This window comes from Mchenga conophoros, linkage group LG1, assembly GCF_057382185.1.
Source record: "Mchenga conophoros isolate Kocher_MC1m ecotype Shallow Benthic linkage group LG1, M_conophoros_male_GT1.1, whole genome shotgun sequence".
In the NCBI taxonomy this organism is placed as follows: domain Eukaryota; kingdom Metazoa; phylum Chordata; class Actinopteri; order Cichliformes; family Cichlidae; genus Mchenga; species Mchenga conophoros.
Window position 1 is genome coordinate 41,698,630 of NC_140526.1, and position 26,131 is coordinate 41,724,760.

At 44.3% G+C, this 26,131-nt stretch overlaps 1 protein-coding gene across 1 annotated transcript in view; it reads left to right on the plus strand.

The window, feature by feature from the left end:
* lrrk1 (leucine-rich repeat kinase 1) overlaps positions 1 to 26,131 on the plus strand; it is an 85,885-nt gene that overhangs the window by 21,979 nt on the left and 37,775 nt on the right. Inside the window, exons 9-19 of the mRNA XM_085278763.1 lie at positions 8,379 to 8,542; positions 8,725 to 8,862; positions 9,921 to 10,033; positions 12,710 to 12,780; positions 15,405 to 15,534; positions 19,994 to 20,106; positions 20,434 to 20,648; positions 21,043 to 21,207; positions 22,349 to 22,521; positions 22,693 to 22,813; positions 25,176 to 25,335. Coding sequence (XP_085134889.1) covers positions 8,379 to 8,542; positions 8,725 to 8,862; positions 9,921 to 10,033; positions 12,710 to 12,780; positions 15,405 to 15,534; positions 19,994 to 20,106; positions 20,434 to 20,648; positions 21,043 to 21,207; positions 22,349 to 22,521; positions 22,693 to 22,813; positions 25,176 to 25,335 — 1,563 coding nt within the window. The remainder of the gene's footprint in view (positions 1 to 8,378; positions 8,543 to 8,724; positions 8,863 to 9,920; positions 10,034 to 12,709; positions 12,781 to 15,404; positions 15,535 to 19,993; positions 20,107 to 20,433; positions 20,649 to 21,042; positions 21,208 to 22,348; positions 22,522 to 22,692; positions 22,814 to 25,175; positions 25,336 to 26,131) is intronic.

Genomic DNA, 26,131 nt, shown 5'->3' on the forward strand with positions numbered 1-26,131 from the left:
CTTTCTTGTTGGGAAAAGAAAACAGCAGCCGTCAGCACCGTACACAGCGATAGTCTGATGCATAATAAGCGCATAATGCAGAAAACAGATTTTTGATGGTAAACTGGTCTCTGAGTACACTGAGAGAGAGGCACGATGTGCAGGAAGTAAACGCAAAAGGATTTCATGATGATATTTTTCAAACGTGAAGCGTAGTTTTCTTTTGCTGCTGGTTCGGTGAATTTTGGTCGGAGTGGCAAAACCTGAGTTAGTATCGCATTATTCAAACTAAAATGGATATTTTAAACCCACTCTAATTACAAATGCACACAGTGTGATCCACAAGTGTAAACTAAGATTTACAAACGTGTGCAGTACAGTCGTCCCTCACTATAACGCGCTTCACCTGTCACCTCGCAGTTTTGCAGATTTTTTATGTGGAATTTTGCTTCTTTTTTTTTCCTTACAGCACATTGTGTTCTGCCTCCTGATTGGCTGTAGACCATTGTCAATCAGTCTCGTGCCGTGTCTCCTGTACAGTACAGAATGTGTTCAGCTTGTCAAATTTACATACAGTGGGGCAAAAAAGTATTTAGTCAGCCACCGATTGTGCAAGTTCCCCCACCTAAAATGATGACAGAGGTCAGTAATTTGCACCAGAGGTACACTTCAACTGTGAGAGACAGAATGTGAAAAAAAAATCCATGAATCCACATGGTAGGATTTGTAAAGAATTTATTGGTAAATCAGGGTGGAAAATAAGTATTTGGTCACCTCAAACAAGGAAAATCTCTGGCTCTCACAGACCTGTAGCGTCTTCTGTAAGAAGCTTTTCTGTCCCCCACTCGTTACCTGTATGAATGGCACCTGTTTGAACTCATCATCTGTATAAAAGACACCTGTCCACAGCCTCAAACAGTCAGACTCCAAACTCCGCCATGGCCAAGACCAAAGAGCTTTGGAAGGACACCAGGAAAAGTATTGTAGACCTGCACCAGACTGGGAAGAGTGAATCTACAATAGGCAAGCAGCTTGGTGTGAAAAAATCAACTGTGGGAGCAATCATCAGAAAATGGAAGACATACAAGACCACTGATAATCTCCCTCGATCTGGGGCTCCACGCAAGATCTCATCCCGTGGGGTCAAAATGAACATGAGAACGGTGAGCAAAGATCCCAGAACCACACGGGGGGACCTGGTGAATGACCTGCAGAGAGCTGGGACCAAAGTAACAAAGGTCACCATCAGTAACACACTACAACGGCAGGGAATCAAATCCCGCAGTGCCAGACGTGTTCCGCTGCTGAAGCCAGTGCATGTCCAGGCCCGTCTGAAGTTTGCCAGAGAGCACATGGATGATACAGCAGAGGATTGGGAGAATGTCATGTGGTCAGATGAAACCAAAGTAGAACTTTTTGGTATAAACTCAACTCGTCGTGTTTGGAGGAAGAAGAATACTGAGTTGCATCCCAAGAACACCATACCTACTGTGAAGCATGGGGGTGGAAACATCATGCTATGGGGCTGTTTTTCTGCCAAGGGGACAGGACGACTGATCCGTGTTAAGGACAGAATGAATGGGGCCATGTATCGTGAGATTTTGAGCCAAAACCTCCTTCCATCAGTGAGAACTTTGAAGATGAAACGAGGCTGGGTCTTCCAACATGACAATGATCCAAAACACACCGCCCGGGCAACAAAGGAGTGGCTCCGTAAGAAGCATTTGAAAGTCCTGGAGTGGCCTAGCCAGTCTCCAGACCTCAACCCCATAGAAAATCTGTGGCGGGAGTTGAAAGTCCGTGTTGCTCGGCGACAGCCCCAAAACATCACTGCTCTCGAGAAGATCTGCATGGAGGAATGGGCCAAAATACCAGCTACTGTGTGTGCAAACCTGGTAAAGACCTATAGTAAACGTTTGACCTCTGTTATTGCCAACAAAGGTTATGTTACAAAGTATTGAGTTGTATTTTTGTTATTGACCAAATACTTATTTTCCACCCTGATTTACGGATAAATTCTTTACAAATCCTACCATGTGGATTCATGGATTTTTTTTTCACATTCTGTCTCTCACAGTTGAAGTGTACCTCTGGTGCAAATTACTGACCTCTGTCATCATTTTAGGTGGGGGAACTTGCACAATCGGTGGCTGACTAAATACTTTTTTGCCCCACTGTAAATCTTCGATCGCTGGCAGTGTGACTCTGAAGTGCTGCACTGTGTGTTTGTAAGTTTTCTCCCCAACAAACAACAATGTCGACAAAACGTTTTGCACCGTCGAAGGCCCCTGTTGGTTCCTTTGGTTTCATTCTATAATACTGGACTTATTTTTCTACGAAGGTTTGCACTTTGAGAGTTTAAACAAGAGAGAAAAATGTGAAAATGTTTGTGCCTGTCTGAGAAAAGTGTATAAAGTGTGTAGTGAGGGGTTTTACAAACGTCTATAGTAATTGTAAAAAATAAAGCTGGCTACTTATTGGATTTCACCTCTCACGGGTTATTTGTGGAACTTAACTCCCACGATAATCAGAATCAGAATCAGAAAGGGTTTTATTGCCAAATGTTGAGCAGGTTTACAACATTAGGAAATTGCTGCGGTGCTTCAGTGCAAACATACTGTCATAAATTGCGATTAAATAGACATGAAAAAAATAAAAGTAGGAATAAGAATTAAAAGTGCTACGTAGAAAGATATGTGCATGAGATATACATGAGATATATACATGAGAATAAGAATTAAAAGTGCTCCGTAGAAAGATATATACATGATATATACATGATATATACATGAGTGCAGGTGGTGATCAGTGCCAAACATGGAATGATGCAGTGACACAGCGTAGGGTCATGTGTTAGTGGTGGGAACAGTCATACGGTTATTGTTCATGTGTCCAACAGCAGAGGGGAAGAAACTGTTCTTATGGCGAGAGGTTCTGGTGCGAATGGACCGGAGCCTCCTGCCTGAGGGGAGCAGGTCAAACAGACTGTGTCCAGGGTGAGAAGGGTCAGCTGAGATCCGAGCTGCACGCCGCAGTGTCCTGGAGGTGTACAGGTCCTGCAGAGATGGGAGTCTGCAGCCAATCACCTTCTCAGCAGAGCGCACAACACGCTGCAGTCTCTGTTTGTCCCTGATAGTGGCTCCAGCGTACCACACGGTGATGGAGGAGGTGAGGATGGACTCGATGATTGCAGTGTAGAACTGCATCATCGTCCGTGTTGGCAGGTTGAATTTCTTCAGCTGCCTCAGGAAGTACATCCTCTGCTGGGCTTTCTTGATGACGGAGGTGATGGTGGGCTCCCACTTCAGGTCCTGGGTGATGGTGGTACCCAGGAAGCGGAATGAGTCCACAGAGGTGATGGGGGTGTCAGTCAGGATGATGGGGGGGAGTGGGGCTGTGTGCTTCCTGAAGTCCACAATAATCTCCACTGTCTTCTGGGCATTCAGCACCAGGTTGTTGTGGCTGCACCAGGACACCAGGCGTTCAACCTCCCTCCTGTAGGCAGACTCGTCCCCGTCCGAGATGAGTCCAATAACGGTGGTGTCATCTGCAAACTTGATTAGCTTGACAGACTGGTGGGTGGAGGTGCAGCAGTTGGTGTACAGGGAGAAGAGTAGAGGAGAAAGAACACAGCCCTGAGGGGAGCCGGTGCTGATGGTCCGGGAGTCCGAGACATTCTTTCCCAGCCTCACATGCTGCTTCCTGTCCGTCAGGAAGTCAGTGATCCACCGGCAGATGGGATCAGGCACATTCATCTGGGAAAGCTTGTCTCGGAGATGGTCTGGAAGGATGGTGTTGAAGGCAGAGCTGAAGTCCACAAACAGGATCCTGGCGTAGGTTCCTGGGGAGTCCAGATGCTGCAGGATGAAGTGTAGGGCCATGTTGATGGCGTCATCTACAGACCTGTTGGCTCTATATGCAAACTGCAGGGGGTCCAGGAGGGGGGCCGTGAGGGTCCTGAGATGGGAGAGAACTAGGCGCTCAAAAGACTTCATGACCACAGATGTCAGAGCCACGGGTCTGTAGTCATTTAGTCCAGTGATCCTAGGTTTCTTGGGGACAGGGATTATGGTGGAGGACTTGAAGCAGGCAGGCACATGACATGCCTGCAGTGAGGAGTTGAAAATGCCAGAAAACACTGGGGCCAGCTCGTTTGCACAGTGTCTGAGGGTGGCAGGAGACACACCGTCTGGGCCGGGAGCTTTTCGAGCATTCAGACTCCTAAACTGCTTCCTCACATCTGCTTCATGAATATGAAGAGTTGTGGTGGGAGGAGGTGGTGTGAAATCCTCTTTTGTGTGGGGTGAGAAGGGGGGTGTTGTAGGTGAAGTGTTTGAAGGTGGTGATGGCTCTATGGAGGGGGGAGAGGTGGGGGAATTAGTGTCCAAAGTGCCTCTATTGTTGGGGTCGTTGGAGGTGTGAAGGCTGCCTGATGGCTCGTCTAAACGGCAGTAGAAGTCGTTAAGGGTGTTGGCTAAGAGCAAGTCATCAGTGGAGTGGGGGGTTTTAGGCTTGTAGTTTGTAATATTCCTAAAACCTTTCCACACAGAGGCCGAGTCATTCTCTGAGATCTGCTGCTGCATCTTCTCAGAGTGCTGATGTTTAGCAATGTCCACTTCTTTAGTGAACCTGTACTTGGCCTCTCTGTAGCAGTCCCTGTCTCCGCTTCTGAACGCCTTTCTCTTTTCCAGCCACAGCTTTTTGAGTTTAGGGGTAAACCAGGGTTTGTCATTGTTATAACTCACCCTGGTGCGTGATGGCACAATGCTGTCCTCACAGAAGTGGATATAGGAGGTGACAGTGTCCGTAAACTCGTCCAAGCTGTTAGAAGCAGCCTTCATTGTGTCCCAGTCTGTAGACTCCAAACATGTGCGAAGCTCCTCCACAGTTTTTTGGTCCTCACGACAGGTTTGGAGAGCTTCAGCCTCTGTCTGTACGCGGGGATTAGGTGGATCATGACGTGGTCAGAAAGTCCGAGTGAAGCGCGCGGCACCGCGCGATAGGCCCCGCTGATCGTGCTGTAGCAGTGGTCCAATGTCCTCTCCTCTCTGGTCGGGCATTTAATATACTGCTTGTATTTGGGAAGCTCATGGCTCAGATTGGCTTTGTTAAAGTCCCCAAGAGCAATGATGAGAGAGTCCGGGAATGTCCGCTCCGTGTGGAGAATCTGCTCCGCGAGTGCGCACTGAGCTGCCTGCGCATCTGCGTCTGGCGGGATGTAAACAGCGGCCAGGATGAATGAAGCAAACTCCCGCGGTGAATAAAACGGTTTGCAGTGGATAAAAAGATATTCCAGAGAGGGAGAGCAGTGCTGAGCAATCACTGTTACATCTGTGCACCAGCCACTATTAATGTAGAAGCAGACACCTCCACCTTTGGACTTACCAGAGAGAGCGGCCTGCCGGTCCGTGCGCAGCAGATGAAAGTCCTCCAGCTTGAGCGCGCAGTCTGGGATGTCCTCACAGAGCCACGACTCCGTAAAACATAAGACACAGGAGGAGGCAAAGTCTCTGTTCATGCTTCTCATCAGGGCCAGTTCGTCGATCGTATTCCTGAGTGAACGTACATTAGAAAGGAAGATCCCAGGAAGAGCCGTTCGCAGTCCGCGTCTCCTCAAACGCACGAGAGCGCCGGCTCGCTTTCCTCTCTTTCGGCGTCTCGCTCTCCTGGTCAGAGTCTGCAGTAAATCTGCCGCAGATGCGACAAATATTGGAAATAAATCCACAGGTGTTGTAGTCCTGTAGTTAAGGAGCTCTTCTCTGGTGTAAGAGTATCCAGAGGAGTGCCCAGACACAGAAGAAATGCACAAAAACAAAACAGAAGTAACGCACTGAAGCACCAGGGCATCCATACGCGGCGCCATCTTGGTCCCTAAACAAGGGACCGCTGTAATTTGTAACAAAGAAATCAAACCATGTCCATAAATTATGTGTAATACTGAGAAATGACACAGGTAAAAAGTATTGAACACATGAAGAAAGGGAGGTGCAAAAAGGCATGGAAAGTCGTGACACTACCTAAAATAATCTATAAGTAATTACAAAACAAATTAATATCAGCTGGTTTGGTCCCAATTGATGGCCTCTGAAAAGGTGTCACACAAGAAACATGTCATGATGGGTAAAACACCTTTGCAATCTTATTGTTGCAAAACATACTGATGACATTTCTGACAATTTCTAAACTACTGGAGTTTTCAGTCGGCGCTGCTGTGGCTATAATCTGGAAGTGGAGAGAGCTGCTCCTTGCAAGACTTCAGACAGAGGAGTTAAAGCGCCAAGGACTGCTTGCAGAGAACTACAGAAAGACCTAGAATCAGCACATACAATTGTTTAAATAAAATGTAATAAAAAAATAAATAATAATGCGCTCACCTGACTGGCCTGTATGCACGCTCACCACGCAAGGCTCCATTGCTGAAGAGAAAGCTGTTTACCATTTGCTCTACATTTAGACAAGCCTGTGAAATACTTGGAGAATATAGTCTGGTCAGATGAGACCAAAATGAACTCTTAAGACCATGTTTGGAGGTCAAAAGGCATTGTCTATAGTTGTAGGGGAAAAAAGGAACATCGAAACTGAACTTATTTTCCAAGATTTGTTGAAAGACTCTTTTAAAATCTTTACAAAGGGACCAATACAGCATGTTAACATGTTTAATGTTATGCATTTTCTTCTATTTAATCTCAAAAAGCTAAAACAGTCAGTGATTACTGTTGACCTCCCTCGGCTTTTATTACCACTAATCATTTATTTAAGCTCAGTTTTTAAAACCTTAGGATGTAACTACAGCCCAGCCCATGCAGCAGTATATGAATGACTAACCTCGTATTGTGGATGGATTATCTCAGTTGTTCTCCTGGCTGAAGTTTGGTCCTTTTACAGCATCCTGCCATGCGATTACATTTGTTCCTGACCACCGAGAACACTCACATTAACTTTTATCGAGTGGAAAAAAAGTTAGCTTGTTTATATTATGCTAACATAGCTGTGTCGCTAGCGGTCACGTAGCACATCATTATATAGCAGCTAGCCCAACTTCAGTAACCCTACAAACGTCACAACAACCGGATCGCAAGATAATAACCACTCCTGTACCGATTGTGTGGGTACAATCTTTGTCTATTCAGCTGTAGCGAGCTCAGTTCTCACAGTCATGTAGGCACCAGCCTGATAATGAAGACACCAAGAGTGCGTCATGACCTTGAACACGTTTTACACTCAGTTGTTTTCTAGATCTTCACACTCATTCTTTGTTCAAGAAAGTCACAGTGACATATCAACAGTACACAGGGGTTAGATCATTACAAACACAGTTTGTATAGTTTTCTACATGGATATGAATGAATGTTGAAATCCCATATTCTTTAAATCACCTGAAGAGTGGAATTATATATTTTAATTATTTAAACTGACGAATCCCAAGTAAAACCAGAGCATTTGCACATCCATTCTACTTTGCTGTGTGTGTGTGTGTGTGTGTGTGTGTGTGTGTGTGTGTGTGTGTGTGTGTGATGAATAATGAACTGCCAGTTTAAGAGTTTTATTTAAGAAACCTGTTTCAGTGCCAAGAAAACCTATACAAACTAAAAACAGATGAAAATAGGTTTGATTTGCTGAAAGATGGGAGAATCCATGACACACGGGTCAATGGTTTCAGTTTTAATCACCAGTCACCAAATGCAAAGATTTGAACCACCTGTCTGCTGAAGACAAATGCAGCAATGAATGCAGCAACCCTGGCTAGAAGGTACTCATTCGCACTAATAAATCCTACAAATGTAGTGTGTGCTATTGCATAAGCTCGCTTATTAAATCTGACAAATATTGTGCTATTGGATACTGAAGAAATTTTGAGCATGCATAAGCTCCTTTAAGAGGACAATAGAATCAATAGGGAGAGTCATCAGAAGCAAAGAACTGAAGAGTTTTATGTTGTGAGAAAAAGGCTGACATCAGGAGTAAAGATCAGTTGCACCACTGGCAGGAGAGGGAGGTGAAAAACTCTTGTGTTTCAGGGCGAGGCACAAACAGGAATTTGGCTCTGAAACAAATGCTTCCTAAGAGAACATACAAGTGACTGTGAGCGCCATGTCATGTTTGTCTTACAAACAACAACAAGTCATTATTTCTCTAAATGATATGCAAATCAACTTATATTTTATTGTCTTTTTTTATGCATCATATTTCCATTGCAATTAAATAACCATAACGATTAGAGACTATTTCTTTCTTTATAAGTGGGCAAAAAGAATGTGGGGAAAAAATGAAAATGGATTTTTAGATCACTTTTCTCGTAGTGTGTCAGATACGTTTTTGAGCATCCCACTTTTATTTGTGGTAATTCACACTAGTTTTAATGTCTAGTTTATATGTGTTGTTTAATTCCATTCTAACAGCCACTAACTGGATCGGTCTTCGTAAGCTAGAGGAGCTGGATGTGTCTGAAAACTGCCTGACCAGTCTGTCCACAGCTGTCATGCACTGTTTGAAATCCCTGAGGCTCCTCAATGTGAGCAGGAACAAGCTGAGCACCTTCCCTGACCCCTGGGCCTGTCCACTGGTAAAAAGCCATAATTATTCCTTTCTGTTTTTTCAACACTAATATACTGCAGATGCAGTTAGCCTTGGTTTTTTCGTTTTCATTTTGATGCTGATTCTATACATTCACCCACAGAGATCAGCCTTTTAGAAGTTATGCATAGTGACACTAATATATATATATTTCTGTCTTTTCCTGTGCAGAAGCAATGCAAAGCTTCTTCCAATTTGATTGAGAATCTTCCAAACACCATCTCCATCTTTTGGAGGAATCATCTGGAAGAAGTAGACTTCTCTGACAACAGTCTGAAGGAACTTCCTTCATATATCTTTGAACTGGAGGTAGGAGCGCTGATGTAGATCTTTTATTAGATATATTAATATTCATCAAGATGGAAAAATCTCTTAATTAAAAAACAAGCAAACAAACGGTTGACTACTTAAAGTAGTAGCAGTGATCTGAACAACCTTCAGATGGCACTACTTCTCTGTGTTTGGCTTCATGAATCTTTTAAGTTCTGCAGTCTAAAACAAATACAGCATAAATCTGTTAGATGCAAAAATATCTGGCTCAGCCTGGAGATTATATTTGGTGCATGGATTGTAGTGCTCTTAATATAACAGTAGACAGCCAAGCTTTAAACTGCTACGATCAGTTAATAAACATTATAACATAGTTATATTACTGTATTATACTACTGTGGGTAGACTGAGTTACAGGATGGGTAAGATAAAAAATGTTAAAGGTTCTTTAGATTTATTCATTTTCATTTTATTTATTTGTAGTTATTTGTCTCACAGTTGTGACACCGTTGGTTAGACAAACTGAGGTAGAACCAGCAAATAAGGAGGCAAAAGGGAATACAATATTAGTCTTTAAAACACTTTATCCTAGATGTTCTGATAAGTCCATTCCAAAGTAGTGGCTTAATCATATTATTGTATTTTTCATACATTTGTCTGAAGACTGTTTGGTCACTGCAGTTAGCAAACTTTCCCTATTGCTTATGACCTTATTGGCATTGTTAATGATACAGTATACTTGAATCACCAGTGGGTGGCTGTACTACTGATCAGAAGGTTGGTGGATTGATCCCTGGCTCCCCGAGTCCCTATCCTTGGGCAAGATACTAACCCCAAGTTGCTCTCGGATGCATCCATCAGAGTGTGAATGTGTGTGAATGTTAGCTAGTAAGCACTTAAAGCATAGAAGAAAGTGCTTGTGTGGATGTGGCATGCTGTATTAAGTGTTTTGAGAGTAGAAAAGTGCTGTATAAGAATCAGGCCGTTTACCAGAGACCACCTTAGCCATAAACAGCCAGCTGTATTTTCCTTGGATTGAAAAAGCGAATGTGTGGTTTGCAGTATCTAATTTGTCTTCTCATTCATTGTCCTATCAGGCTGTGGTCTCTTTGAGATTGTGTGAGAATTACATTACAACACTCCCAGCCCCCAATAAGTGGAAGTGCTCTAAGCTCAAGACACTTGATCTTTCTCAAAACCATCTGGGCAAGTACGTCCTGTCATCACAAACACAACATCATTATGTACATGTATATTTTGTCTAGTATAGTCAACTGGTCCAGAGGACTCATGCTGAGTCTAGCTAAGCTTTCATAACACTTCAGTGAATGAACAGAGTCGACTGATTTATTCATTAATTATTGATTTTGAATACTGTTATGAAATCTTGTTAGGTCAAGCTTTTAACTTCTATGGATAGTTTAAGCTCGTCATGTGTTTAATTGAGCTTAAGCTCAAAATATATAGATTACATCTGTCACCCTTTCATGACTTTGTTTTTACAAATGAATTGACTCAATTACAGGCATTAAAATTCAGAATGATTCAGGTTTACACTAGTTTACAACTAGATTCATGCTTTTGGTGTAAACTGTAGATATAATATGCAGTGCAAGGGGAGGGGGGGCTTCAGTGAGATTTTGCTGAAATTTCACTGAAGCACCTCAAAATGGTACAGAGTAAATTGTATGGTGCCCATGTGCTAACAAAAAAAAGATGAATGATAGGCATGTAGAACTCAGCAACCACGCACACAAAGAAGCCATCACGCACGTAAGTGGGTCTGCTTTGCATACACAGCTACTTTTCATGGTCTTGTGGGTGAATACCATGGAGCCGATTTAAAGAAACAGGTAGTTAATCTACAAAAGCTGGACAGAGCCATAGGAAGTCCTTAATCCTTAGTAGGACTACTATCTCTTACTGGTATCTGCTCCTTTGTGCAAGGACTAAGATGAGGACTGCCTCCGCCCTACAAAATCACCTCCAGCAGGCCAGTATTGTGAATATCTCTGACCGGACAGAAATGACTGGCATTTTCCAATGAATACCAATATCTGACGCAGGTATTCGTTGCCACTTGCACAGAAATTCATCAACCGTTGCACTTAGAATTAAGCAACCACACGCGCAAAGAAGTCATCACACACATAACTGTGTCACGCTGTTGCAAACTGGTTTAAAGAATTTCTTCTTTCAGCCGGTCTAGAGGCCACCCCAAAATACAGCCTGTTCAGTTTCTTCCTGTGTCCAGAGGAGAAACTGCTGCTCCAACAGACCACACCATAAAAGAAGGCTGATGCCACCATAGAGTCATAGAAGGGTTTCAGGAGCTCCCTCTGCACTCCAAAACCCTGAGCCGTCTGCATAAAGCTAAACTCTCAGCCACAAGCTCACCTGGAGCCAAAGATAAGCAAGAGCCAGTCTTTCCAGGGTTTTCAGCAAGTGTGATGCCAGAATCACCAACTGTTGAGGTCTGTGGGCTTCTGAAGATAAAACCAGAGCTATTGAAAAAGTTATTCACTTCATTCGCCCACTTTGTTTCGTAACAAAACAGGAATTTAAAACTATTTCAGCTTCGTGGGTTCTGAGAGGATCTCCTCCCAGATCTAGACCAGAACCTAAAAACGTTCCTGGACAGTCTGGGGGACAACCTGGTGTCATTGAATGGGCCAAAACACAGAGTTATTGTACTGGATTTGGGGGCCATCCATCAGGAACTGCCTGCAAACTCTTGCCGCATGGGGCCAGGCATCGTCCTACACTAACTCCGGAACCCAGGACCCACTGCACCAGCTTAGGCTCATACAATAGGTCGAGGGATTATACCTTTATTCTTAATAGCAGTCATTGTGCTACTGCCTACTCCATAGAGGTCTGTGCTTCCATTCATGGATACGTATCCCCAAACCATCACTGACCCACCACCAAAACTGATCAAGCTGACAGGCAGCACAACATTCTCCACAGCTTCTACTGACCCTTTCACCTCTGTTGCATATGCTCAGGATAAACCTGGTCTCATTTGGGAGAAGCACAGGATGGACCCAACGATTCTGGTATTCAATGAAAAATGCCAGTCATTTCTGATTGGTCAGAGACATTCACAACAGTGGCATACTGGAGGTCATTTTGTAGGGCTGAGGCAGTCCTCATCCTGGTCCTCCTGGCACAAAGGAGCAGATATTGCAGCACAACTAAGGGTCCATTCGTGGTCTGAAAGCTGAAGGCTCTGCCTCCCATAATACTTTTAAATATCCTAGGAACCACAAGTAAAGCAGCTGAGAGCAAACTGCTCTTCTGAGTTGTTATGGTACTATGAGGTCTTAAAGATAATGCCATCCATGTAAACATCTGGTTAGATACCATATTTCTAAGATTTCTAGGGCCAAGTAAAATAATCTCAGATTTATCTGAATATAGAAGCAGCACATTGAACATTATGCAGGTCTTTATGTCTTTTAAGATATTCCTGTAGTTTAACTAAATGGTGTGTGTTATACTGGTCCCAGCGCAAGAAAAATTAACCAGAGAGAAAGAGTCTAAAAAGTTATCAATATTATTGAAAGTAGCTGTACGTAATGATATGTTTCTGAGATGGTTATACTGATATATATAATAATAATTACATAATTATAAAAACCTAAAAACTGACACTGGTGTATAATCTGTGTTTCATTTTGTCTAGTCTTGTCTATAATCTCTGTAGAGATTTCTGAACATATAAATTTATCTTCCATTCTCAGTGATTGAGAAGACAAGAAAAGGAATAGCTGCATACAGTTTATTACTTTAACTCTGGTGAATCATCAGGGCTGTTGATTTTTAAAGTCACTGTTCTTCACACGAGTGGTCTGCTAACTGTATTTTAAAATGTGTCCATTAGAACAGAGGATAGTCCCAAATCCAGGAGACTGGCCTTCCTGACGACGTGGAACAGGAGGGACCCAGACCCAGGTAGAGGTCATTTCCCAGCGTGTGTGTGTGTGTGTGTGTGTGTGTGTGTGTGTGTGTGTACTAGTGCTGTCAGCGTTAATCTCGTTGAAATGACGTAGATGCCATAACCGCATTAACACAGCAAATCTCCTTTAGCGAGTGAGGGGCTGGACGGCACTAACGCATTGACCTCGTGCAGCCCCACGCACAGACTTGCCACGTTGACATCATTTTAACGAGATTAACGCTGACAGCACTAATATACAGCGGAACCCCGACTTACGAAATGAATTCGTTCCTGAGGGTCTTTCGTCAGTCGAAGATTTTCGTAAGTCGAAGCACCCATCGCGCCTTTTGAGTGAACGATAGGCTATAGGCTAATTGCTAACTGCAACAACAATATGTCGTTCAAATGGAACAGCGAAGCGCATGTACGAAAGCCAAGGGGGTGATTGATGATTCGGAAGGCATTGTAGGCATTCTGGGCTCAGCCAATCAGAGCCAGCGAATTTCATTACGCAGGTATTTTGCCGTAACACGGGCAGAAATATTGCCGTTAAGTGCCTTCGTAACGTGAATTTTTCATTAAATGGGGTATTCGTAAGTCGGGGTTCCACTGTATATGTATATGTAATTATGTAGCAAAGAACTGAAAAAATCTGAATTGAATTGAGAAGTTATAGGTGACTGAGTTGATCATACAGACAATCGGTCTTAAAGGTGCACCCTGTTTATGCATCTTCTGTAAATCATACATATTTGGTGCAGCTTCCCCTGGGTATAGCCTGTGGTATGAGGTCCGGTCAACAGCATTGCCTTGTTCTAACTGCTTCAGACAATCTCTTACCTTCATCCTGTAACCACTACCTGGGTCTCTTTTTTTAGGGGCTCATAAGTATTTTTGTCACTTAGCAGTGACAAAGTTTTCTTATCATAGTCCTTCTGGTTTAGCAAAGCCATGCACCAACTTTTGTCTGCCAGAAGGATGAAAATGTTGTTGTCATTACTAAGTGATGTGACTGCTTTCCTCTCCTTCATACTCATGTTGGATGCTCAGGGCTTTTCGTTGCTGAGACAGGCCGACATCCTCGGGGTGGCATCCTTGTCTCTTCTGGCCGCTGATGACACACTCTGTATTTTGCTGGTGTTTCTGTCACACAACAAGTTGGCCAAACGTCTGTTGACAAGTGTTTTCAGGTGTTTTAAGTACAAGTACCTAGCCATGCACTTTACCTTTACAAACATTTGTGAAAGAAATGGTTCTTCTAAAGAGCTGTCATTGCATACCACCACTGCAACAAGTCAGTTCCTGGAATTTCTTCCCTCTTAGATATTCCAGGATTAACTGTAAGTTGTATAATTGCAGAGTGGAAGCATTTAGCAACCACAGCAACTCAGCAATAAAGTGGCAGACGACATATACCGTATTTCCCGGACTACAAAGCGCACCTGAATATTAGCCGCACAAGCTAAAATCAGGGGAAAATCCTGTTTTGTACATACATTAGCCGCACCTGACCAAAAGCCGCAGGTGTTTCAATGTTGACTTATCATATGTAAGAGAATATGCACAAAGTGAATTGTCAGCAAAGAGATGGCTGTTTGGAGACACACCCCTTTTATTAATATTTTGAAAAACAAGTTATGGGTACATATTTGCACATGTAGTACATAACAATAACCTACAGCACACCAGAAAAATAGATTCGGACTACCTTTTAGGCTCAGGTGCAGTGACACGGCTTTAACAAGAAGAAAAGTCAGTCATTCACCATCTTTCTCTTCTTCCTGCGCACTAAAACCACCAAAGTCCTCTTCTCCAGTGTCGGAAACGAACAGGCTCAGGGTGGCTTCGTCATCCACTCTCCGCTTCTTTCCTTCGTTGTCACTTTCAAAACCAAAGAAATCCTCGTTGTCAGTGTCAGAGTCGAACACCCTCAGAAGGGCCGTGGCGGTGTCCTCCTCTCCATCATGCAGCAGTCCAGCCCTTCAAAATCCGTTGGTGATCGTGGATGTTTTCACACTTTTCCACGCTGTCAGAATCCACCGGTGGAGTTGAGCATAACTTGCTTTTCGCAAGTTTATCGCCGCTGGTCATCCACGACTCCCGCTGAACGCGTAGCGCTACTTTGAAGTTTGTTTTTCGCGCTACTTGTACGGCACTATGTTGCCTGGCGGATGGACATGTGACCAACATACCACTCTTGAACCCCGATCCTTCCGCCAGGCAACGTAGTGCCGTACAACAGCGGAACAAACAAAACAAATCGTCTTACGATATCACAAAAATCATGGACAATCCATAGAAAAGCCGCACCTGACTAAAAGCCGCAGGGTTCAAAGCTTGTGCAAAAAGTAGCGGCTTATAGCCCGACAATTACGGTAGTTGCCGAGCAGCATTGTTTATTGCTGAGGCACATGATACTGAATAGCCTCCAGTTACTCGATTGACTGAAGAGTTCAAATTCTCCTCTGGTGTTAATATCAGCGCAAACGTGTACACCTGGAGCATCATTGCCAAGACATTCCTGTAGGTGGGCCATTAGTTACCCAGTGCTTTTGTGTATGTAGTATAGTATGTGGTTAAACTGTATCTTCCTGTGTGTGTTTGAGCAAATTTGCTATCTGTGGCTCTGTTCTTTTAGTGTGTGCAATAGAGTTCCCTGATGTTCTGCGTGATTCACTGGAATTGCTCTACTTGAATGACAACCAGCTGGAATGTGTTCCCCAATCAGTCTGTGGTCTGCACAATCTCAATGAACTCTACCTCTCAAAGTAAGTTCCCCTGTCTGTCTGCCAACACCCACCTGTCCTTCCTCATATTTCACACTGTTGTTATTGATTCAATTTTTAAAAAGTTACAAACCTCAAAATTGTTTTTTTTGTTAACAATATATGGGATGTGCAGGTCAGACACTGCAGTTACAGACCAATTTTTGCGGGTGGTTTATCCTTCAAGCTCGGGTCCTCTACCAGAGGCCTGGGAGCTTGAGGGTCCTGCGCAGTATCTTAGCTGTTCCCAGGACTGCGCTCTTCTGGACAGAGATCTCCGATGTTGTTCCCGGGATCTGCTGGAGCCACTCGCCTAGCTTGGGAGTCACCGCACCTAGTGCTCCGATTACCACGGGGACCACCGTTACCTTCACCCTCCACATCCTCTCGAGCTCTTCTCTGAGCCCTTGGTATTTCTCCAGCTTCTCGTGTTCCTTCTTCCTGATGTTGCTGTCATTCGAAACCGCTACATCGATCACTACGGCCGTCTTCTTCTGTTTGTCTACCACCACTATGTCCGGTTGGTTAGCCACCACCGTAGTCAAAGGAGCTTGCAAAGAAAAGCGTCTGGACTTCTTTAAGTTGCTTGAAGACGTTTCACCTCTCATCCGAGAAGCTTCTTCAGTTCTAAGGTCAAATGGTGGAGAGTCCCAGATATAAACCTAGTGGGAGTGACCCCCCACAGAGGGACAAAAGGACCCCCTGATGATCCTCTAATCGCCTGAGCCAAGGTGTGAAACTGGGTGTGGGTCCCAATCAGCCAGAGTTTCGGGTGTGTTCATTGTGAAACCTGGCCCCACCTTATCATGTGAATTCCTGAGGTCAGATGGCCCAGGATGTGAGTGGGCGTTAAGGCGTCTGGGAAGGATCTCAAAACTGGATTATAGATGGCAGAGAGTTGGTGTCGTAAACCCCCGCCTCTGTTCAAAGATGGTCGCTCACAGTGCACATAGATGCTTCTTTCACTCCTCTTTCAAACCATCTGTCCTCTCTGTCCAAAATGTGAGCATTGGCATCCTCGAAAGAGTGACCTTTATCCTTAAGATGCAGATGGACTGCTGAGTCTTGTCCTGTGGAGGTGGCTCTTCTGTGTTGTGCCATGCGCTTGTGAAGTGGCTGTTTGGTCTCTCCAATGTAGAGGTCTGAGCATTCCTCGCTGCACTGTACAGCAAACACCACATTGTTAAGTTTGTGTTTTGGCGTTTTGTCTTTCGGGTGAACCAGTTTCTGTTCTGGTTGCTGGGTCTGAAATACAGTGTTTCTCAGACACTCACATCCTGGGCCATTTTCCCTCAGGAATTCGCATAAGGTGGGGCCAGGTTTCACAATGAACACACCCGAAACTCTGGCTGATTGGGACCCATGCCCAGTTACACACCTTGGCTCAGGCGATTAGAGGATCATCAGGGGGTCCTTTTGTCCCTCTGTGGGGGGTCACTCCCACTAGGTTTATATCTGGGACTCTCCACCATTTGACCTTAGAACTGAAGCAGCTTCTCGGATGAGAGGTGAAACGTCTTCAAGCAACTTAAAGAAGTCCAGACGCTTTTCTTTGACTACGATGACCTGGATGACTGAGAACCTTCACAGACATTTAGCCACCACCATTTTGTCCGTCTGTATCTGGAAGTCCCACAGGATCTTAGCTCGGTCATTCTCCACCACCCTTGGGGGCATCTCCCATTTTGACCTCGGGACTTCCAGGTTATACTCGGCACAGATGTTCCTGTACACTATGCCGGCCACTTGGTTATGGCGTTCCATGTATGCCCTGCCTGCTATCATCTTGCACCCTGCTGTTATGTGCTGGATTGTCTCTGGGGCATCTTTACACAGCCTGCACCTGGGGTCTTGCCTGGTGTGATAGACCCCAGCCTCTATGGATCTTGTGCTCAGAGCTTGTTCTTGTGCTGCCATGATTAGTGCCTCTGTGCTGTCTTTCAGTCCAGCTTTGTCCAGCCACTGGTAGGATTTCTGGATATCAGCCACCTCCTCTATCTGCCGGTGGTACATACCGTGCAGGGGCCTGTCCTTCCATGATGGTTCCTCGTCTCCCTCCCTCTTTCTTGGGTTTCTGCTGCCTGAGGTATTCACTGAGCACTCGGTCAGTTGGGGCCATCTTCCCAATGTATTCTTGGATGTTCCTTGTCTCATCCTGGACTGTGGTGCTGACACTCACCAGTCCCCGGCCCCCTTCCTTCCGGTTAGCGTACAGCCTCAGGGTGCTGGACTTGGGGTGAAACCCTCCATGCATGGTAAGGAGCTTTCTTGTCTTTATGTCAGTGGCTTCTATCTCCTCCTTTGGCCAGCCTATTACCCCAGCAGGGTACCTGATCACGGGCAGGGCGTAGGTGTTGATGGCCCGGATCTTGTTCTTACCATTCAGCTGACTCCTCAGGACTTGCCTGACCCTCTGCAGGTACTTGGTGGTTGCAGCTTTTCTAGCGGCCTCTTCATGGTTCCCATTCGCCTGCGGGATCCCCAGGTACTTGTAACTGTCCTCTATGTCTGCAATGTTGCCTTCTGGTAGTTCAATCCCCTCAGTTCTGACTACCTTCCCTCTCTTTGTTACCATCCGACTACACTTCTCCAGTCCGAACGACATTCCAATGTCATTGCTGTATAGCCTGGTAGTGTGGATCAGTGAATCGATGTCTTGTTCACTCTTGGCATACAGCTTGATGTCATCCATGTACAGGAGGTGGCTGACAACTGCTCCGTTCTGTAGTCGGTATCCGTAGCCAGTCTTGTTAATGATCTCACTGAGGGGGTTCAGGCCTATGCAGAACAGCAGTGGGGACAGAGCATCTCCTTGGTAGATCCCGCACTTGATGGTGACTTGTGCTATGGGCTTGGAGTTGGCCTCTAGTGTTGTACGCCACATTCCCATTGAGTTCCTGATGAAGGCTCTTAGGGTCCCATTGATCTTGTACAATTCTAGGCATTCCAGTATCCAGCTGTGGGGCATTGAGTCATAGGCCTTCTTGTAATCAATCCAGGCAGTACACAGGTTGGTCAGTCTGGTCTTGCAGTCCCGGCTGACTGTCCTATCTACCAGTAGCTGGTGTTTTGCGCCTCTGGTATTCTTGCCAATTCCTTTCTGTGTCCCGCTCATGTATTGACCCATGTGCCTGTTCATCTTAACCGATATGATGCCTGACAGGAGCTTCCATGTAGTACTGAGGCAGGTTATTGGTCGGTAGTTGGAGGGGACCGGTCCCTTCTTGGGGTCCTTGGGGATCAGGACCGTCCGGCCTTCAGTTAGCCATTCCGGTGTCTCTCGTCAACTAGCAGCTGGTTCATTTGTGCTGCCAGACGCTCGTGGAGTGCAGTCAGCTTCTTCAGCCAGTAGGCGTGAACCATGTCGGGCCCTGTTGCTGTCCAACTCTTCATACTGGAGACCCTTTCTTGGATATCTGCCACTGTGATGGTTACTGACCCTGTTCAGGGAGGTCGCTGTGGTCTGCCCTCAGATCCTCTAGCCACCGAGCATTGCCGTTATGGGTTGCGTCCTTCTCCCATATGCTCTTCCAGTATTGCTCCGTCTCCAGCCTTGGTGGTGCTGTTCTCTTATTGTTCCCTTGCCACTGGGAGTACACCTTTGCTGGTTCTGTGGAGAACAGCTGGTTTATTCTCCTGCCTTCTATCTCTCTGGTGTACCTCCTCAAGCGGCTGGCCAAGGCTGTGAGTCTTTGCTTGGCAGTTTCCAAGGCCTCAGGTATGGACAGTTTGCTGTATTTCTTATGCACCTTCTTTGTCGCACCTTTCTGCAACTCCGTTAGTTGGCTAACCTCCCTCCGTGCTACTTTGATCTTGCCCTCTAGCCTCCTTCTCCATGGAGGGTACTGCCCCTTGTCGCTGTTCAACTTGTAGCCAAGCATCTCACTGATCACTGCTGCCGTATTGTAGATCAGCTTGTTAGTGTCGGTAATCGTGGTTGTAGGTATTGCCCGTAGTGCTGCATTAACATCATCTAGCAGACCTTCTGAGGGAACTTCACGTAATCTTGGTAACCGGCTACGGGGGATCCAGGTTTCAAGCTTGGCCATGATCCTATCTTTCAGGTCAGTTCCTCTCGCACTCAACGATCCTTCTCCTATCGCACTTGGGGCTATGTACCCAATCTCGGGTGGGGGTGATGATATCTCCCCCCTGACCTGGCGTCCTGACTCCTCCTTGCCGTAGCATTTGTGTTGCCCTCTTTTTGCTCCACACATGAATCCAGTTCTCCTCCTACAGCTGTTTCTAGTTGTTTCATCCAAACAGCAAATTTCTCAATGTCATTTATTCTGAAGAATGTTTTTTCTATATATTTGGACTTTCACAGGGGGATTCAGTGGCCCATTAGGTTCTATCATTGATGTTTCTCATCTATCTATCTACACATTTATATATGTATACATGTGTATATATATGTGTGTGTATATGACTAATCTGACTAATGTAGTTTCTCTGGAATCAGTAATCCTGGAATCCGGGAGCTTCCAACAGAGCTTGGTCAGCTCTCCAGTCTGTGGCAGCTGGACATCGAAGACCTCAACATTACTAATGTTCCACATGAAATAAGAAAAGAAGGTATTTCCACCTGCATTTTCTGTTCAATGACTGTGCCTAATCGAGGGGTTTGTATGTGCCGGCTTCTTTTTTTGGTTTTTTGTTTATAGTCTGTTGTTCATAACATTTATATTGGTTCTTACCTCATCATATATTGCCTTACAAACACATGCAAGGAGTAAAAATTCAAAATTACTTTTTTAAAAAATGTACATGAACAATTAAAAAAGTTAGCATAAGTTCTAAGCATTGCATTTAAAAGTAAATTGAAGTGTGCTGGGTTTGTTACCAGCTGTTATTTCCTGTCATTGTGAGATGTGATCATATTCTCTAACGCTGGTATCGCAGGTCCTGCATCGGTCCTGGCTTTCCTCCGGGCACAGCTTCGAAAAGCAGAGCGTTGTAAACTGTTAAAGATGCTGGTGATTGGTCCACCACGGCAGGGCAAGTCAGCCCTCCTTGAGGCTCTGCAGACTGGCAAAGCCTCCCCCTTCACCCCAGCAGAATGTAGCATCTCCACCTCTGTCTGGGAGCTGGATAAACCTAGTGGAGGCAAGAACAAAGTGAGGGAAACAGACATTACGTAGTATTTATGCACGCACACACAGATATTTCTATTAATCATTTTATGACCCTTATATGGTCTAAATTTTAGAGATAAAAAAATCTACACATTGCACTGTGGTCAGGGACCCCTGCAACTACTCGATTACGCTCTTAAGCAAGGACAAACATCTCTCCACTCAAAGTCAGTTTGCATCTTTGTGGAGAAGGATTCATACTGTGCTATGATTAGCTTAAACACTACCATGAAAGAAAATCATTTCTGACATGACAAGAAATTCTTTGGACTGTTAAACCAAAGGGGTTGGGGTGGGTACAAAAATACATCATCACCTATTCTCAAATTCAGTTCATGCTTTAAAGTTGACCTAGCTCTCATTTTGCTGCCCACAGAAAGACTCTGTGATTTTCAATGTGTGGGACATTGGTGGTCAGGCCAGCATGTCCACAGTGAATCAGTGTTTCTTTACTGATAAGGCTTTGTATGTGGTCATCTGGAACCTTGCAATGGGAGAGGAAGCTGTGGCCAACCTGCAGACATGGCTGCTCAACATAGAGGTAATTTTTTTCTTTATTGCAATAGTGAGAGATATGACAATTCACACAGGATGTTTAGGCTGGAGGCGCATGAGGGAGATTTGTGTAAAAGTGTGGATGTCATAGAGCAGCAATATGTAGGAACATGTGTAATCTCTGCTGAGCATGGCGTGGAAGTCCAGAGGTCGAAATTAGATACCCCTCCGAGGGTAGCTGAGAATAACCAGACTAAGATTCTGTGGGACTTGCAGATCCAGATGGGCAAACTGGTGATGGCTAACCAACCGGACATAGTAGTAGTGGTGGACAAGCAGAGGAAGAAGGGTGTAGTAATAGATATAATAGCTATACCACGTGATAGCAACAGCAGGAAGAAGGAACATAAGGGCTGAGAGAGGAGCTCGAGAAGATGTAGAGGTGAAGGCAACCGTGGTAGTCGGCACACTCAGGGCCGTGACCTCCTAACTGGGCAAGTGGATCCCCTGGTGAGATCCTCCCCATTTTTATTTTCTAAAAGACTCAAGTCGTTGGGTATAAGAACCTGATGAGCTTTCTGTAATAAAAATATGTGTGTGGTAAGAGTGAGTGGAAGGTGTTCCAGTTTAAAGAAACAGAATTTTGTTCTTTGACTAAATAAACGAGCCACATGGCAGTCGTGTTAATGGAAAGAATGTTGCTTCCATCACTTCTGAAATTGTCTTTTGAAGGATAGTCTCTAATTAGGCTTCCTGGATTTTTTCTGTTTGTTTTTTTTGACCACAGTGAAATGTTTTCCAAGTTCTTTGTCTTTTGAGTTTTAGCTATAAAAAAGAAGAACAGAAACTTTACTCCAGACAGACGTGTCAGTCAATGTAAGTCTGTCAGACTAGTGACCCCAGCAACAGCAGAGCTGCGTATGGTGTGTTGATTCCAGGTTTAGTTAGAGCCCAAGATCTTTAACAAATGTATGTGGCTTGGTGCATGAATTGATCTTATATAATAAACTGACATCTACCATGAAAAAAAATCCAGTAGTAGTGATTATTGATATTAAACTAATAGAATAGATACACCTGTGACACATCGGTATTCATTCTCTGTTTTACAAATCAAATCTTCAGGTTATTTTGTCATTTTTATGCTGTCAGTTATTATGTCTTTGCTTGTGTGCTGTATGCTACAGGCTCGGGCCCCTAACTCTGCAGTGATTGTAGTGGGAACACATCTGGATCTTATTGATACCAAGTTTCGTACGGAGAGACTGGCGACACTGAGGGCTTACGTTTTGGCTCTGTGTCGATCCCCATCAGGGACTCGAGCTGCTGGTTACCCTGATATCACCTACAAACACTTGCAGTAAGTACACATTTAACTTTTCTATTGCTTATTAACATTCGACTTCCATGCCAATATTGTTTTTGCTGTTTACTTCGTGCAAATTACAGACCATCTTACAGATCATCTCTTTTCGGAGTATTTATTCTTTTGTGTGTTTGTATACGCGTGCGTGCTTTTCTTGGTTTTCAGTGAAGTGTCCTGTAAAACTCTGGAGGGATTTGATGGTCTAAAGATGCTGATCTACCAAGTGGTTCTCTCCATGAAAGATAACAGCAGCTTAGCCTGTGGTGGCAAACTGCTAGGCAGACTGGTAAGCAAGCTAATGGTAAATGGCCTGTATTTATATAGCGCTTTACACATCCAGTCATCCACCCATTCACACACACATCCACACACTGGTGATGGCAGCCACATTGTAGCCACAGCCACCCTGGGGCGCACTGACAGAGCGAGGCTGCCGGACACTGGCGCCACCGGGCCCTCTGACCACCACCAGCAGGCAACGGGTGAAGTGTCTTGCCCAAGGACCCAACGACCGAGACTGTCCGAGCCGGGGCTCGAACCGGCAACCTTCCAATTACAAGGCGAACTCCCAACTCTTGAGCCACGATCGATTATAATCATGTACATGCAGAGACAGTGTTGCACTTTGACCCTTCAGAAATAGTGTTTGCTTTCTGTATAAATGTATAAAGTGTTTTTAAGAGTTATTTTAAATGACCTAGCAGTGGGAGACTGATATAGTAATCTTTATAACCATGTGTTTTGTCAGCAAACTCTATGCAGAAGTTTTAATTATTTATTCACTTATAATAAACATTATCTCCCAACCTTAAGCGCAAGTTCTTGTGAGTGCGATAACCGGTGAAGGAAGTCACCTAGAATTTTCAAATTGATACCATCGTTGTGTCTACTAGGAGACTGAGGGGGTAGCACAGGTGGTGCCAGTATTGTATACAGTGGGGCAAAAAAGTATTTAGTCAGCCACCGATTGTGCAAGTTCCCCCACTTAAAATGATGACAGAGGTCAGTAATTTGCACCAGAGGTACACTTCAACTGTGAGAGACAGAATGTGAAAAAAAAAATCCATGAATCCACATGGTAGGATTTGTAAAGAATTTATTGGTAAATCAGGGTGGAAAATAAGTATTTGGTCACCTCAAACAAGGAAAATCTCTGGCTCTCACAGACCTGTAACGTCTTCTGTAAGAAGCTTTTCTGTCCCCCACTCGTTACCTGTATGAATGGCACCTGTTTGAACTCATCATCTGTATAAAAGACACCTGTCCACAGCCTCAAACAGTCAGACTCCAAACTCCGCCATGGCCAAGACCAAAGAGCTTTGGAAGGACACCAGGAAAAGTATTGTAGACCTGCACCAGGCTGGGAAGAGTGAATCTACAATAGGCAAGCAGCTTGGTGTGAAAAAATCAACTGTGGGAGCAATCATCAGAAAATGGAAGACATACAAGACCACTGATAATCTCCCTCCATCTGGGGCTCCACGCAAGATCTCATCCCGTGGGGTCAAAATGATCATGAGAACGGTGAGCAAAGATCCCAGAACCACACGGGGGGACCTGGTGAATGACCTGCAGAGAGCTGGGACCAAAGTAACAAAGGTCACCATCAGTAACACACTACAACGGCAGGGAATCAAATCCCGCAGTGCCAGACGTGTTCCGCTGCTGAAGCCAGTGCATGTCCAGGCCCGTCTGAAGTTTGCCAGAGAGCACATGGATGATACAGCAGAGGATTGGGAGAATGTCATGTGGTCAGATGAAACCAAAGTAGAACTTTTTGGTATAAACTCAACTCGTCGTGTTTGGAGGAAGAAGAATACTGAGTTGCATCCCAAGAACACCATACCTACTGTGAAGCATGGGGGTGGAAACATCATGCTATGGGGCTGTTTTTCTGCCAAGGGGACAGGACGACTGATCCGTGTTAAGGACAGAATGAATGGGGCCATGTATCGTGAGATTTTGAGCCAAAACCTCCTTCCATCAGTGAGAACTTTGAAGATGAAACGAGGCTGGGTCTTCCAACATGACAATGATCCAAAACACACCGCCCGGGCAACAAAGGAGTGGCTCCGTAAGAAGCATTTGAAAGTCCTGGAGTGGCCTAGCCAGTCTCCAGACCTCAACCCCATAGAAAATCTGTGGCGGGAGTTGAAAGTCCGTGTTGCTCGGCGACAGCCCCAAAACATCACTGCTCTCGAGAAGATCTGCATGGAGGAATGGGCCAAAATACCAGCTACTGTGTGTGCAAACCTGGTAAAGACCTATAGTAAACGTTTGACCTCTGTTATTGCCAACAAAGGTTATGTTACAAAGTATTGAGTTGTATTTTTGTTATTGACCAAATACTTATTTTCCACCCTGGTTTACCAATAAATTCTTTACAAATCCTACCATGTGGATTCATGGATTTTTTTTTTCACATTCTGTCTCTCACAGTTGAAGTGTACCTCTGGTGCAAATTACTGACCTCTGTCATCATTTTAAGTGGGGGAACTTGCACAATCGGTGGCTGACTAAATACTTTTTTGCCCCACTGTAAATACAGGCCTCTGTATAAACTTTTTATGACAATTTTAAAGTGATAGCATAGGGTTCTTATTTTACTTGAAAGCAAAGTAAATTTGTACCACTGTTGTCTCCTCCAGATTCCCAGAAGCTACCTGGCACTCCAGGAAATAGTCATAGCCGAGAAGGAGAGGCGACATTCCGAAGGAGAGGTCCAGTACCTAACTGATGCACAGCTAAATGACATCATTGAACAAAACCCAGGAAGTGACATCAGAGATTACGAAGACCTGCAGACTGGTATTATGACAGCAAGCATTTGAAATGTGGAAATCATTTATGAAAATTCGTACATTTACATTCTTTATTTGGGACATTTTTCCATGTAATGGGATGAGCCAATACAGAGTCACCAGTCAGTGAGTGGGTGGAAGGTGTCTCCTTCAAAGCCATTGAATAAAGTCAGCCAACAACAGTGAACATAACAGCTGTGTACATTACCATATCAATGTTTTTGGTAACATCTCCTAACATTAAGTTGCCACTTAAAGAGATTCCAAAGAAGTACTCCGTTTTAATGTACAAAACAAAGCCTTATATATTTTTCTGTGTGCATAAAACTAGAGATAATCCAGTTTATTTACATGGACACTTTGCTGCCACAACATTGGAAACAACTTTATTTATTTGTTTATTGAACCTTTTGACAAATGTAAAAAATAGATTAAATATTTTTGCACATGTGAGTTTAAATATGTATCATATTTGTTACCGCCAGCATTTTTTACAATTGATTTCTTGTTTTAAGGAGCAGAAAAATGACAATGATCATGTAGAGGTCTCAAAAACTTGTATCAAATATGATACACATACAGGATTATGCATTTAAGCAAGTGTCTATGAGGACGCCTTTGCTTTTAGAGCAAACCTCCAGAATCAATTAGCTCCTCAGTCCTTGAGTTCATTTTCACTGCTTTGTTGGTTTAAGAAAAATATGATTGTTTGGAACTTGTAACTTAGAAACTATGATCCTTAAGTGTGGTGTATGTTGTCAACATATAGAAGTACTGTATAAAGCTTTGAAATGTCACATTTG